The sequence below is a fragment of the Plectropomus leopardus genome, chromosome 14, assembly GCF_026936395.1.
Source record: "Plectropomus leopardus strain MGB_pleo_1.0 chromosome 14, ASM2693639v1, whole genome shotgun sequence".
In the NCBI taxonomy this organism is placed as follows: domain Eukaryota; kingdom Metazoa; phylum Chordata; class Actinopteri; order Perciformes; family Serranidae; genus Plectropomus; species Plectropomus leopardus.
In genome coordinates, this window is record NC_142189.1 from 20,167,977 (window position 1) to 20,181,914 (window position 13,938).

Below are 13,938 nucleotides of genomic sequence, written 5' to 3' on the forward strand. Positions count from 1 at the left end.
TTGTTAACCTCCATCCAGTACATTCCTTAGCTTCCTTGTCAGACTCTAGCCCGTTTCTCTAAAACTGGGATTTTGACTGACACCTACTGTGTGTAATACACTGACTATTGATAGGTACTCGATACAACCCCAATTCACAAAATCCGAACCATCCCTACACAAAAAGTCCCACCCTACAGTGATCTATTTTAAATGGTCATGTATATCCTGTTGAGCAGTTATGACACACAGAGGCCTCAAAAGATAAATGGATCAGTAAAAGGGGAACAATTTATTGCGTAATATCATTGTTCGTATACAATATTTAATGGTAGACAATCCAAACATTTGTAATTGTCAGAAATTTAGGCTTAAGTGGCATCAGTTTGCATGCGTAGTTTATAATATGCCTGTATACTATAAAATTTAGATATACCAAAATTGCATCAAAGATAAAATTCCCATCATATCTGAGTTTTGGAGGTAAAATAAATCCATTTGTTTCATGTTTTTGGAAGGGACATGGTTTACCAGTTTTGTTCAAGTTTCAGTTTTTATTGTCATTTTTCTTTGGGAAGCACAAAATGCAAAGAAAACCAGGGATCTGGTACTGCATTCATTTTGACCACTTGAGGATTCAGCGCTTGAACTTCAATTCCAGTGCAGGACTGAGGTGCAGCAGCTGCACCTCAGTCCTAGCAGCTCAGAGCTTTCCAGGAAACACTGCTGAAGAAGGGATGACACTTGATGTCACTCACGCCTCCACCTCCAGAACCCAAGCGGTAGCCAGCATCAAACTGAAGTAACTGTGGAGCAGCAGAATGGAGAGAGGAGATACTGTAAGATAAAATCACTGTGTGTGTGTGTGTGTGTGTGTGTGTGTGTGTGTGTGTGTGTGTGTGTGTGTGTGTGTGTGTGTGTGTGTGTGTGTGTGTGTGTAGGATTTAATGATGATGAACACAATGTTTTGAAGAGAAGCCCTGCATGTGTTTCCAGCCTTAAATCTAACCTCAGTGAGCAGAGACGCAGCTGCAGCGCTCAGGTGGTTGGGGATGATCAGCTGGGTGTGAGAGTGGATTCCTGCAGGGTGGAGCTGCCACAGAGGCTGGAGGCACAGTGAGCAGACACAAAACCATGACCCAGTGCCAGAGTTTACAGGTATGGTGCAAAATGACAATGTTGCAGGCTTTACTCTGTTAAAAAACCTCACGCTTATAAAGCCTTTGCTTACCATTCCTGTTAGGAGTTCAAACAGCAAAGACCCGAGACTCCACCAATCACAGGCCTCTGTGACCCTGGACACGCCACCAATCTCTGTCAACATACAATCAGGTGAGTTCAGTTGTATTCTTGTGCAACATTTTTTGTTCGTTCATTTTGATGTCAATGTGCAGCACTTGATCTCTTAGTCAGAGTAACGTGGACCAGCTTAATCTTGCCACTAGGTGGCAGATTACACTAAGAAACAGCCACTGTTTTCAGATTACAGTAACAGGCCAGTCACCAGGAATTATGGACAGGGGGACAAAATTTTACAATTTGGGCCCCTCATTCACACATACTTCAGCATCACCACCTACCGCTGGCTTTAATGCAAAGAAAACAAAATTTCAAATGAGTTCTTGAGATGAATGATGAATGAGAGTCTAAATCTATTTCCAAATCCAGTCTTATAGACCCACCCAGGCCATGATCCGCTTTACATACATATTGCCAATATGATTACAAATCACAAAAGATCAAGTCAGTTATTTCAAAACATAGAAAACTTAAAAAAAAAAAATAAGACTGTGATAATTATATTCCTCATTTTAACGCCCTAAGAACAATTGGAGATAAGTAAAATCACACACTGATTTTATGAAATTACACCAAGAAATTAAATGATACAATTAAATCATGAGTGAATAAACACATGTACTTACGTCTATCACCATTTCCAAAGTTAGAGTGTTTATAATGTGTTAACAATTTCAAGACTGTTTAGGTACCCCAGTATGCAAATATATATATATTTAAATACAACATTTTTAAAATTGGCAATGCCACTTTTTCCCTTCCCAAAATCTATGAACTCCTTGATAATGAGCCCATCATTTTAATCAGCTGTGATGCAGCAGGGAGAGAGCTGAAACATGCAGGACTTGTGGTACTTGAGGAGAGTTTTGGGAAACGCTGGTGCAGAGAGTAAGATGTAGTGGCATCGATCGCCGCGGTTGCACTTTTACTGTATGCCAAGTGTGTATACTCAACTGGCTTTACTTGGGGGGCACTTTTGCAAAATGACAGGGGGCCTGGGGCCATTCGCAGCACTTACATGTTTCTAGGATTTTAGGACATTTTTTTCAATAAACAAGCTCTATTTTAATGCTGTGTCATGCACTCTGGCTTATGTATACTAAGTACAAAAGTACAAAAACATTGTCTGTGCCCTCTTTCACCCCCCTGAACAGAAATGCATATTTTTTACCTGGAGCACAGTACATCTGTTCCATGGCTTTGGAGCTGATCTCTGACTGAACCTCACTCCACTGTCCGAAAAAAGTCAAACACACCTTTCCTGTGAAAACATTATGTTTGATCAAAATCAAAAAAGTATTAGTTTTCCACACACAAACTTTTAAAGGCATTGGATGAACTCACCGTTGCTGGTGAGCAGAACATTTCTAGGGTTGAGGTCCCGACACAGGATGCCTTGCTGATGCAGACTTTCTAGTGCCAGCAGGATCTGAGCCCCCCAAACACGAACCTCTGCCTCTGGAAGCCCCCAACAGGTCTGCATGGCCTTCTCTGTCGGCCCGGAGGACTTCACAGGGATCGGAGGCAGGTGGCACCATCCATCCACCTCTATGATCTGGTCCTCCCCCTGCCCCTCCGAGCTCCCTGATTTAAGGAAAGCATCCTCTTTGCTCCTGTGGAGAGGAGCTCCAGGAGGGCCAGAGGAGAACCAGCTCAAAAATGATCGCTCTTTTCCAGGTGCCACCTTCTCTGTCGGACTCTGCAAGTCGCAGGCGTCCTCCACACCCTCACTGGATTGTGTTTCCCCCTTCACCCCTGAGAGGGCCAGGGGGAGCCCTGAAAACGTCCCCTGTTTTGCTGCGATGCTGTGGCAGAGGGGGGCAGAGGAAAGCCAGGAGCTGTCTGAGGTGCTCCTTGTGTCTGTGTGCTCAGAAAATACTGCTCTGTCTGTGCTCCTGATGACTACCATGCCGTTTCTTTCCTCTGAAGTGGGGCTGCTGTCCTGCTTTGAGTCTGCAATCACATCTGCGGAGTTACAGCTCAAAACAGATCCTTGGTGAGAGCCGTTGGTATCCCATGATGCCCTGCCACGGATCTGGGTTTGGCAATGGAGAGGAAGATGCAAAATGGCAGGGGAGGAACTCAGACCATTATTTTCACTGTTTGGCGATTTTATGAATGAGGTCTGATTTGTATGAGGTGGTGTTTGTCCTAGCGTGCTATTTGAATGACTGTCAGTCACTGCATAGGGGTTTATTTGCTCACAGTTTTGTGCTGGATCCGCGGCTTTCCAAGCCGCTTCAAACTCAGAGCTGCACTCTGTGAGTCCCATCCCAGCTTTGTTTTTATGGAGTTCTGACATGACACCGAGAGCCTGACTGACACGGGCACAAGAGAGAGGAAGAGCGGGCTGTTCCTGAGTTTCACTGGAGTGCAAACACAAACTGGGAGCTGGTGGATGGATGCGGGCGTTTACTTTTGTCCTAGATGGGCCTGAATTCAGACTTAACCGATCAAGCTTGGTATAAAATGATGCTGCGGAGCGTGTGTTCTGCAGACAACCCGTCTCCTCAATGTAGGAGTGAGTCCCACAGCTCTCCAGTCGCTGCTGGGTCTCATCCCATGAGGTGGCAAAGTCCATGTCCGGGCTCTCATCGATTAATTTCTGTGGAATCACTCCTGCGCTCCCTTCGCTTTTGTGCTGGTAGTCTGTGCTGATGGTGGGTGAGGTGTGGCTGGTCTTCAGTTTGATGCTGTGCTGGCCAGAAGTGAAGCATTCTGGGTGTTCCTTGGCCTTCTCGTTCCTAAGCTTGAGCAGCTTGGAGAAGAGCCTCCCACCTAGGAAAGAAACATTAGATTAGACATCGGTGCACATGCAAGCTTCAATATCAGTCCGACATTTCCCAGCTGAGCACTGAGGACAGAGCAGTGACAGCTTACCTTTGATATGCTCAAGATGCAGGTAAACAGTATCCTCGCTGACGTAATATCTTAGCAGCTTAACCATGTATGGCACCCCCTGAGGAATGATGGTTGGCTGGTCCCTGCTCTCCCAGCTCGACTTGACCAGACTCTGCAAGAACACACACTCTCAATGACTATTGTTTTTAGAAAATGCACATATTAAAGGAATAGTTTGGATTTTTTTCAGTGTATGAGGTAGTTATCCATAGTCGGTGTGTTACATACAGAAGATGCCAGCCAGCACGTCCCCAGTTTGGAGAAGCAGGCTGGAGTACCGACACAGAAGCCAAGCAATGTACTGTTGGAGATGGGGGTGGCAGCAAAACCTATTTCAGCCACCGAAAAAAGTCCCATCTAAAAAAATCCATATCTTTTTAAGTGTATGCTTTATTTAGAGTATTTTCACTGCTTTACCTTAATGTCAAACAGCCACTTCCTACAGGAAGGCTGTTCACGACCTCAGTTTCTATGCTCTTGTCAAAGCCACAAGAATCCGTCTACAAAAACAGTTATTTTAGCTCACGGAGCATAGGAGCTGCTTGTGCACTGTTGCTTTGATCAGTTAGTTAGTTTGCTTTATTGTGGGATTTTGGTGTTTAAAAGGGTTAGTTCAGATTAACCAAAAGTCACACAATAACACAAACAAAATAACTGTATGAGGCAGTGGAAGAACAGCAGCTCCTGTGTTCAAACACATAATGGAGTCTGGCCTTCAGTTCCCTCACTGGAAGTCGTTGTCTGACAGCAAGCTAAAGCAGTGAAAATAATCTAAATATAGCCTTCCCCTAGACTGATTTTTTTAGGTGGCTACATTTTTTTTTTTTTTTTTTTTTGCTGACCTCTCCACAGCAGTACATTTCTTAGCTTCCATGTCGGACTCCGACCTGCTTCTCCAAACTGGAGGCGTGCCAGCTGACATCCACTGTGTAATACACTATGTATAGGAACCTCATACAAACTGTCCCTTTAATATTAATATTAAACCAGACATGGTTAACAGAAAAAAAGACTGCTTGGATTGCCCCTTTAGAAATTACCACGTCTCTCTGGTCACTGAAATCTGAGGTGCACTTGCACTGCCTAAAAGGGTGAGAGCTTTCAGGCAGATCAATGCTGGATGATACTCAGGGAGACAGGATGGAGAGAGCTCCCATCGACTGTCCTGCCACAGAATACAAGGCCTGGCTTGCCGCCAGACGACAACCCCCAAAACATCTCTGCTATCAATGGAGCTGTCTTTAATTTAAATGTATTATACTCTAGACTGCACCTCTGGTTTCCGTCAGCGTGATACTGTGGAAGAATACTCACCTTTACAACAAATGTCTCCTTGTTGACCATACTTTGGACAATCAGGACCTTTAATCAGGAATAAAAAATTAATAACATCAAAGAGTGTCAATAAAGAAAGACAACACTGATATGGAAACACAAAGGTGGTAAGTGTTACAGCATTACCTTATCAGTCACTCCCACCACCTTGCACATCTCCAGATCCTCCACAGGCGAACTCAAGTGTCTGATTGGACGGAATCTCAGACTGCTGTAACCCTGACGATGAAAGCCACAGACGCTGTTAGCTACAACTAGTGCACTAGTATAGACAGTAGATAGTAACAGATAGTCAACAAAGCACATTGTAAACAATACATTTTTTACACAGTATTTGCAATGAATAAGACTCCAAGAAAACTGCAGGTCCACTTTTACTTTACATTCCTCTAAATCAAGGCTGAATGCTTTTCTGTTCGCTTCTGCTTTCTGTTAAATCAAATATTGATTCATTTCTTACACTGCACTGTAACTTTATTTTTTTGTATTTTATACCTGTCATATTCTATTTCACATTGTTTTTATTTCCTGTATTTTGTACCTGTCATTTTCTATTCTGCCTTGTTTTTATTTTCTGTATTTTATACCTGTCTTATTCTATTTTACCTTGTTTTTTAATTTTTGTATTTTATACGTCTTGATTATTTTACTTGCTTATATTTTCGACTCTCGCTCTTAAACGCCTGTTTTTAAGTTGCATTCAAATGTTCTTTTTTACTGTGTTTCTTTTGCACTCTGATGTTTTTATATAGATCACTTTGTATTGCCTTGATGCTAAAATGTACTATATAAATAAACTCTCCTTGCCTTTGTGTGAGACAGACAGGTACTGAATGTTTCATCTAATGTAAGAAGCAGTAAAGGACATGCTCTGTTATGTTCTTCAGCTCTTAAAAGGTAAAAGGAATGCTGACATTTTAATGCAACTTACTGAATATAAGACTTAATGTGAAAACTAAAAATGCCTCAATCCTACACTGGAGTTACATTCAGTGTACATTCAGAGACATAGGTGTAGATTTCAGTAAGGACACAGGGGACACAACTCCTTCAATATGTAGAACATGTGTATTTGTCTAAATAAAATTATAAAAGTAGCGGAGGACTTAGAGCAATTTCCACCATATACTGATGCAGGAAAGGTTAACATTTTGTAACTGACAGTAGAGTATGACAGTCTTACCCCTAAATGAGAGCTCCCCTTCCCGAGGTTGTCCTGCAGATGTGTTATGAAGATTTCTTCAGCTCTCTTCAGATACTGAGTTGTCTTCCTCTTCACAGCCTCCCTACGATCCTTGTTTGGGTCCACTGTAAAACAGATAAGCTTTATGAGACACCAGTAAAAACAAAGACAAATGTTGCAGCTGTGTGAAATGACGAAATCTAACAGTCCAGTTAAGACTCTGTCCTGACTAAACCTTAGCCTTTATCTCAGATAAGGTTTGGTTCCACACCACTAACTAATCAGACTGTGGGGGAAATGTGTGACCAGTGAGGAAATCTGTGTTTAACCTTTGGTTTCTGACTTCCTGTTTTTATTCACATGCTCCCATCACATGTCTTGTGCAAACACGCCTTTTGGAATTGGTCATTATCACACAGCATTATACTGTATACATGTGTGAAAGGCTAAATGTGATTGACTTACACTGAACCCCATTCAGCAGCAAGTCCACACCGTTCTTATAGTAACTGAAAGCTGCCTCATAGTCCTCGCTGACCTCACTGTCCAGTGCCATGCGGATCTGCTTGGCCGCCTCCACCAGGTAATCTCTCTTTGCCATCGCTGTCTTGTTTTGGACCTGCTGAGGACCAGATGGGCCTGAGCACAGAATAAAAAGTTAGACATGATTCAGCTGGACTTAATTTCGACATGGCAGAAAGTCGAGGTTTGAACAAGCTGTCTCTTTAAACAAAACAGAAAGTGAATCCTAAGCCGCTGTGAGTGAATCACACGGCTGCTCTCGAAGAGTTTTCTCACCTTTGTTCCTTTGTCTTATCAACAGCAGGACACATCTCTGTCTGTTGTCACTGGGCTCGCTGTGTGTCTGCCCCCAGTGACTCCAAGGCTCAGGTCTTTAGAGCACAGCATGATTATCTGAGCCAGCGGAAACAAAGAGTTAACCTCCAGACCAGCACAGGAAGTGAGCACAAGCATGTGCCTACTATTTCTGATGAATGGAAAGAAGCACATTTGCAAGATGACAGGGAGATGACTCAGAGCACTGAGGCACATTGTCATGTGTCTCAGGTAAATGACAAAGTGGTGTATCCCTACAGCCTGATGGAAACCTAAAGATTACACTGGAAAAAGTGTCAATACACAAAATTTTATTATTTTATCCCAATAATATGCTGCACTGTAGATACACTTATGTGACACCAACCCACACACTATCTAAAATCACATGAAGTGGATTATTTTGGTGGAGGCTAATGCTGACTAAAAAAAATTCCCATTAATGCAAAATATATATATATTTTTGCTACAGACTGAAACAAAAACATCTCACACACACACACACACACACACACACACACACACCATCCTGGTTACAGTCATGGAGGCGACATCCTCTCTAAGGAATGTTATGAAACACACAAAGCCATCTTCAGTCTCTTCCATCTTCTCAACATGCACTTCCACAGCCAATAAGTTCACAATCCACCATGATAAATAGATGAACAAATAGCACAGGATGCACGCTCACTGATACACACACTGTACCTGATGTGAGGCCAGCATGTCCTCCACCCCAGAAGCAGCATCAGCAGCGGCAGCAGCAGCAGCCCGTGTCTACAGCAGCCTCAACACTCATCCCTGGAGCAGGGGAGGAGGAGAGAGCTCAGGCGAGGCTGCTGATTGGCTGAGCATGATGTCACTTTAGGGTACCATTTCACACAAGGCGCTCACTTCCCCCCTCTCATCCTAACAGATGCTGGTCGCTTTAAAGAGACAGTACTGTTTTTGTGTGCACTGACTGAAGGCCATTTTCAATCCTGACTTCTACTTCCAAGATGGATTGTGCTTAGCTTTTAGTGTTGTTGAATTCCACATCAAAAGTGCCCAGTTTGTGAAATTATAAGCTTTAATATTTCTTTGACGTCTGCCGTCAACTATGAATACAGGGGTCACAGTGCCCAGAAGCCATAATCTGCTGGGTGTTGGTACCAGATGGAGCCAGGCTCCAGCCACAGCACAAAGGAGAGTCGTTACTTCCCCAAGGGAGGGCCGGCTTACAGAAGGGGGTGGAAGCTCCAGCATGGAGAGGAGGGGGGCTGAAATGTATCAGATGCTGCAACCTTATCCAAAAAATAGATAGCGGGGGGGGGGGGGACAGGTCAGTTCAAAGGAATAATGCACCCACAAAAATGAACATTTGCATATCTATTATTCACCCTGTGTTACACAGCATTTGTGAATTTGTTTTTCTCATATGCCTACACAGTTACAGAAGAATCCAAAAAAGGAAAAAAATCCTCGTAAATTGAAGTCATAGGGGTCCATGTTTAACAATAGCAAAATTATAAACAAACATCTCCAAACAAACAGCCCTTTCCCTTTCCTTGTTTGCTTTCTTCAAGGTGAGACTGCATTGACAAAAACAGTAATTTTACCTTGCGGAACATGGGAGCTACTCTCTACTGCTGCCTGGATCAGTTAGTTTGTTTTTTATGATTATGGTGCCCCCCGTAAAACCTTTATGCAAGAACTAACTTCGATAGGAGAGGGGTATTGGACTCTCCCTTCTCCAACACAGCTGAATTAAATGGTCAGTCTATCATCAGGCAGCTTCAGGAGTTTATCAGGAGTTGATTATTTGAATCAGCTGTGTTGGAGCAGGGAGAGATCTAAATCATGCAGGGCTTGTGGTACTCGAGGAGAGGTTTGGGAAAGACTCTTTTAAATGGTTTCTTGGGAGTCAGCAAAGTTACACAAACTACCAACCAGCAGCTCCCATATTCAGTGAGGTAAAATGACTGTTTTGTCAATAGAATCTGACCTTAAAGAGAGCATAGATAAGATTTTGATATAGTTTTGCTGCTGTTAAACACAGTCACCTTTTACTCCAGTTCATCAGATTTTTTTCTCCAATTTTCCATTCATTTTTGGTGTGGTGGCATGCAAGAAAACAACATTTTATTCATGAATTCAGTGCAACACAGGGTGAGTAACGTATACAAATAGTAAAAAAAAACACAAGACACTGATTTGAATGCTCAATTTTGATTTTATTCCAGAAACAAAAGTATAGAACAAAGTGCAAAGATAGCAGAGAAAGTCAGTAATGATGATCATTTGTATCAATCACAATACAGCAGATCAATAACAAGAGGCATCATTCTTTGTTAAACCTCACGTTGTATGACGCATAATAGCCGTTACTGTACATGTAAAGCCTCTGATCAGTGGGATTGTAGTGCAGGTTGACAAATTTCTCTTGGAATTTCTGAAGGGGAATACTCATGTACTTCTCCTCTCCGGTCTTGGTGTCATATGAGTAATAGATTTCCTCTGTCTTCAGATCCCCTGGCCTGGTTGCATACATAACTCCACAAACCATGAAAGCATTCCCTACTTGAGGCTTGAAAGCACCAGTGGTCCATTCATCCTCAATACCGAATGATTTTTCATCGATTTTAGCAATGACAATTTTACCCTTGGCCTCCTCTGTGGCATACATTACCCACAATCCTTTCTCATCAGCTGAAAAGTCCAGATACTGGTTTGGTGAATAGGTGTAGGTGAATCTTTCGCTTGCTTTTGTGAGTTCTCTGTGACTATAAACAGAGTTGGTCAGATTTAATTTGGACATTCTGAATGGGTTGGCAGCCTGGTAATATACAGCGTTACCATGGACAATGTAATTATTACCAGTGCCTTCGTAGCCTTGTGGCAATGCGTGGTGCGTGAAGGAGGATCTCTGAAGGAGTTTGTCATAATTAGAGTACAAGTAGAATTCATAAACAGAAGGACTACTGTACGCACCGTACCAGTACATTGACTCATAGCCTCGAACTGGTTTGGAGTCTTTACCCCAGCCCCCATACTGGTATCCTGGGTTCAAATGAGCATTCACTTGGATGACTGTAGGCATGCTGACGCTTGTGATTCCTGTGTGATTGCAGTTACCTGTGAAGAAAAGAAAACGATCACCGTCACATGCAACCTGCTTGATGAGCTACTGGGAAAAAAGGACTGGCTGGTGAGTCTTACCAATATCTGGCTGGATGAACTCCACCTCCTTCTGGCACTCTTCTAGCTTCTTCTGCAGCTTAGCAAACTCAATGCGGATCACTTCCAGGTTGCTCTTGTCGAATGTCTCCAGTTGGTTCACAATGAGGGTCATGTTGTGGATCTGGCACAAACAAACACAGTTACTATTATGACAGGTAAGGCGTTAAAAGCAGTAAATTCTTGGTCTTGTCTTCTCACCTCCGTATACAGACTGTCGAGCATGGGTGAGGAGGAGTTGAGGGAGTCTTTGAGCTGAGACACCAGAGCCTCAAACTCTCTGAGCTCGATCCTGAGCAGCTCAAAGTCTAGCTTGATGTAGTTGTCAGGACTGCTCTCCATCATGGCCACTCTCACAGTCAGGTCCATCAGTGCCTCTAAGAAGATATCCAGTTTGCCTCCGTCGTGTATGAGCTAAAAAAGACGCACTCATCAGAATACTGTGAAGCAGTTACTGTCAGTTGCATGTAATGATGAGGGATGTGAGAAGTCTGCTCTAGTCGCTCGTCTATAAAGGTCGCAATTAAAATTTCATTGTAATAATTGCTGCATGTTCTAAAGATTTATTTTCCTGAAGAATATTGTTTTCAACAAATGTTATTTGTCAGCTTTTATTTAGTGAGCTGGTTTCATGTTTTGTATGAAAATGTCTTAAGTTCAAAATGCACAGTGCAATGTGACATATATTTCAATAGAATCTGAAATTCGATTTGGCTGTTTAAAATCTCATTAACAATTTCAAAAGGCTCTTATACACATTTTTTTTGGACAATGTTTTACTGTACAGACTAAAACGGTGCTCAGTTGTTTGTTTAGTATTTTAGTACATTTAAACTATTTGACCAGTCTAAGTATTATCTTCTGTTTATAGGTAAATTAGTTGTTGGGAATATTCCCAGTGATAATTGATTTTTTAAAAATCTTTTCTCACTTTTTTTTACACTTAATTAGATTTTCAAAAAAACAAGCAATACATTGCCTAACCATATGTAATATGCAAATATACACAAGACAAAAAAATAAATAAATACAATTTAATATAAATGAAAAATATGAAATAAAAAAATAAATGCGTAAGATTGATAGTGTATAAAAAATAAAAATGGAAATGTTTTTTTCCTGTAACTATTGGGAACTTCTGCTAGGTTTCTTTGCTTCTTTCCTTTGCTAGTGCTGATTGTTGAGTCCTTCTAGGACAGAAAAGCTGATGAGTCCAATCAGAGTCATAGGACACACCTTGGCCTGCTGTGCCTCATGCACATAAGAGCAGCAGCAGGCAGGCTTTGCCTGGCAGACATCCTCACCACATTTTTGCTTAGCTTTGCTTCCTTTGTTTTTGCAGCACAACATTTCTACAGCACATTCTCGCTCATCCACTCCTTATCCTACTGACTCTACACAGTTCTCCTACCTATTTGTGCAATTTGTTGATTTGTTTGGATTACTTTTAGTAGCTAAATCATTTTATTGGTTAATTTTACCCTTGTGTCTCCTTCTTTTGTCCACCCCAAGAGCTGGGTTGTGATCAATGTCCAACTTCATCCCACCTTATAGCCATCATAAGATTTTATCTTTAATAACATAACCACAAAAGAAGCACAATGCAAATATATTCTGTATCAGTTTTTACTCCAAAGGATCTGTGGCTGCCCATGATTCTTGGCAACATTTTTAATGACTGATCATTACAAAAGTGTCTTATATTTGGTATTAAATGTTACATAATGACAAGTTACTTAGGAAATAGTAAACAAAATGAGAATGATTTTTTTTCCCAAGTATGGTAACACAATGAATTTGATTCACGCTGTTAATGCCTACTATAAAGATAGCCCTAAGAAAAAATGTACAGGAAGATACAAATATAAAAGTACCAACCAAAAAACAAAGATAAATGAATAAATATTGAAGGGTAATTACTGTATTACACAATGCACAGGCAGATAAGTTTGAAAATAGATACATTAACATATATATCAAAAAACATGAAGTAAATTAAAAGCATAATTTACAGTATCCATGTACAAATAAAATTTTGCCTGTATAATTTACTTTTATAATACTTTTAAGTTGTTTATATTTATTGCAAAACATGAGGCTCTGGATTTTTTTAATTCTGTTTGTAATCAGCACAGAGCTTTTTTCTTTTCTTTTACTTGTGATACTTTTTTTTTCATTTGGAGCTCTTATTTAAAACTTCCAAACAACATGAAAAACACAGGGGATTATCTTTCATACTTACTTTGTTCATTTGGATCTCAACCTCCAGCCTAAGATCAGTGGTAACTTGCTGCATGTGTTGCACTCGATCAGCAGGGAAGGTGCCGTCAGGCAGGAACACGCTGCAAACACACTCTGCTCCTCCACCAGATGTGGTCACATTCCCTGACTCCCAGTCTTCCATTGGCTGTAAATACACTCAGTTACTTTATTTAGACATTACACAGAATACTATTTAATGAGGAATAACAGCCATCTTTAAAACTTACAAGCCAAGCCAGTGCAGGGCTCAGTGTGGAAAAGAGTAGCAGCAGAGTCAGAGGCATTGTGTCTATACTGGTAGGATGTCTCAGTTATTCTGGTCTATGGGTTTTACACCACTTACCGGCCAAGAGAGAGCATGTGACATCATCCCACAGTCATAATTATTTTATTTGCATCCTTGAGATCAGCGCAGGTGTGTATGTTTAACACACTATCCTAAAGATACTGCGGTTTTATGGTTTATGATCAGGGTGTTTTTCCACCAAGAAGTTTTAGTGTATTAAGTTATTGAAAAAACCTTTGGGATGTGAAGATTAACTGCTGAGAAAGGCCATTTATTTTACAAGTGAATAATAGAAAAATAGTAATATATATCCACAAGAACCCAAAATGGGTTGTGGCTGTGCCAGATCACTTTTGATCCATTTTAATGCAGTTTATTATGAATGACTTTCCAACCTCCATGTAAACATTATATGATCCTAGTTATAGCAATTTTATAAAAGATTGACTTGTGTGTATTTGGCTTACATCTCTGTCCATCTTAAATCTGATGAAGGTAGAGTAGTGTCAAAATGTTATTTATATTTTTCCATATTAACAGCTTCATTGATGCCATGTTGGACTGAATACACTGGATCTTATATTCATTGATCCACACTTTTATTATTTAAAGTTTATTATTGAGGTGATAATAAACCTGT

The 13,938-nt window shown here is 41.1% G+C and overlaps 2 protein-coding genes across 2 annotated transcripts; both read right to left on the reverse strand.

The window, feature by feature from the left end:
* Positions 1 to 252: 252 nt before the first annotated feature.
* Positions 253 to 8,277, reverse strand: rps6kl1 (ribosomal protein S6 kinase-like 1). Its single transcript, XM_042500867.2, has 12 exons — positions 8,243 to 8,277; positions 7,496 to 7,612; positions 7,163 to 7,336; positions 6,698 to 6,822; positions 5,641 to 5,733; positions 5,494 to 5,541; positions 4,159 to 4,291; positions 2,623 to 4,056; positions 2,450 to 2,539; positions 1,211 to 1,293; positions 989 to 1,084; positions 253 to 785 (listed from the first exon to the last, which is right to left on the reverse strand). Exons 3-12 carry the CDS (start codon positions 7,296 to 7,298, stop codon positions 675 to 677), a joined length of 2,349 nt encoding a protein of 782 aa, XP_042356801.2. The 5' UTR covers positions 7,299 to 7,336; positions 7,496 to 7,612; positions 8,243 to 8,277; the 3' UTR covers positions 253 to 674.
* A 1,449-nt stretch (positions 8,278 to 9,726) lies between these two features.
* LOC121953673 (olfactomedin-4-like) lies at positions 9,727 to 13,337 on the reverse strand. The gene is made up of 5 exons (XM_042500868.2): positions 13,240 to 13,337; positions 12,993 to 13,157; positions 10,952 to 11,164; positions 10,733 to 10,874; positions 9,727 to 10,648 (listed from the first exon to the last, which is right to left on the reverse strand). Exons 1-5 carry the CDS (start codon positions 13,294 to 13,296, stop codon positions 9,855 to 9,857), a joined length of 1,371 nt encoding a protein of 456 aa, XP_042356802.2. The 5' UTR covers positions 13,297 to 13,337; the 3' UTR covers positions 9,727 to 9,854.
* Positions 13,338 to 13,938: the final 601 nt, after the last annotated feature.

What these genes read in the sequence shown, in the direction of transcription:
- rps6kl1 (XM_042500867.2), bottom strand. Translation starts at nt 7,298, where the DNA reads ATGGCAAAGAGAGATTACCTGGTGGAGGCGGCCAAGCAGATCCGCATG. An exon ending in ACAGATGTACTGTGCTCCAG is followed by an intron (nt 1,294 to 2,449) that starts GTAAAAAATATG and finishes GTATGTTGACAG; the next exon opens with AGATTGGTGGCGTGTCCAGG. An exon ending in CTGCGTCTCTGCTCACTGAG is followed by an intron (nt 786 to 988) that starts GTTAGATTTAAG and finishes GCTGCTCCACAG; the next exon opens with TTACTTCAGTTTGATGCTGG.
- LOC121953673 (XM_042500868.2), bottom strand. Translation starts at nt 13,296, where the DNA reads ATGCCTCTGACTCTGCTGCTACTCTTTTCCACACTGAGCCCTGCACTG. An exon ending in TCGACAGTCTGTATACGGAG is followed by an intron (nt 10,875 to 10,951) that starts GTGAGAAGACAA and finishes TGTTTGTGCCAG; the next exon opens with ATCCACAACATGACCCTCAT. An exon ending in GTTCATCCAGCCAGATATTG is followed by an intron (nt 10,649 to 10,732) that starts GTAAGACTCACC and finishes TTTTCTTCACAG; the next exon opens with GTAACTGCAATCACACAGGA.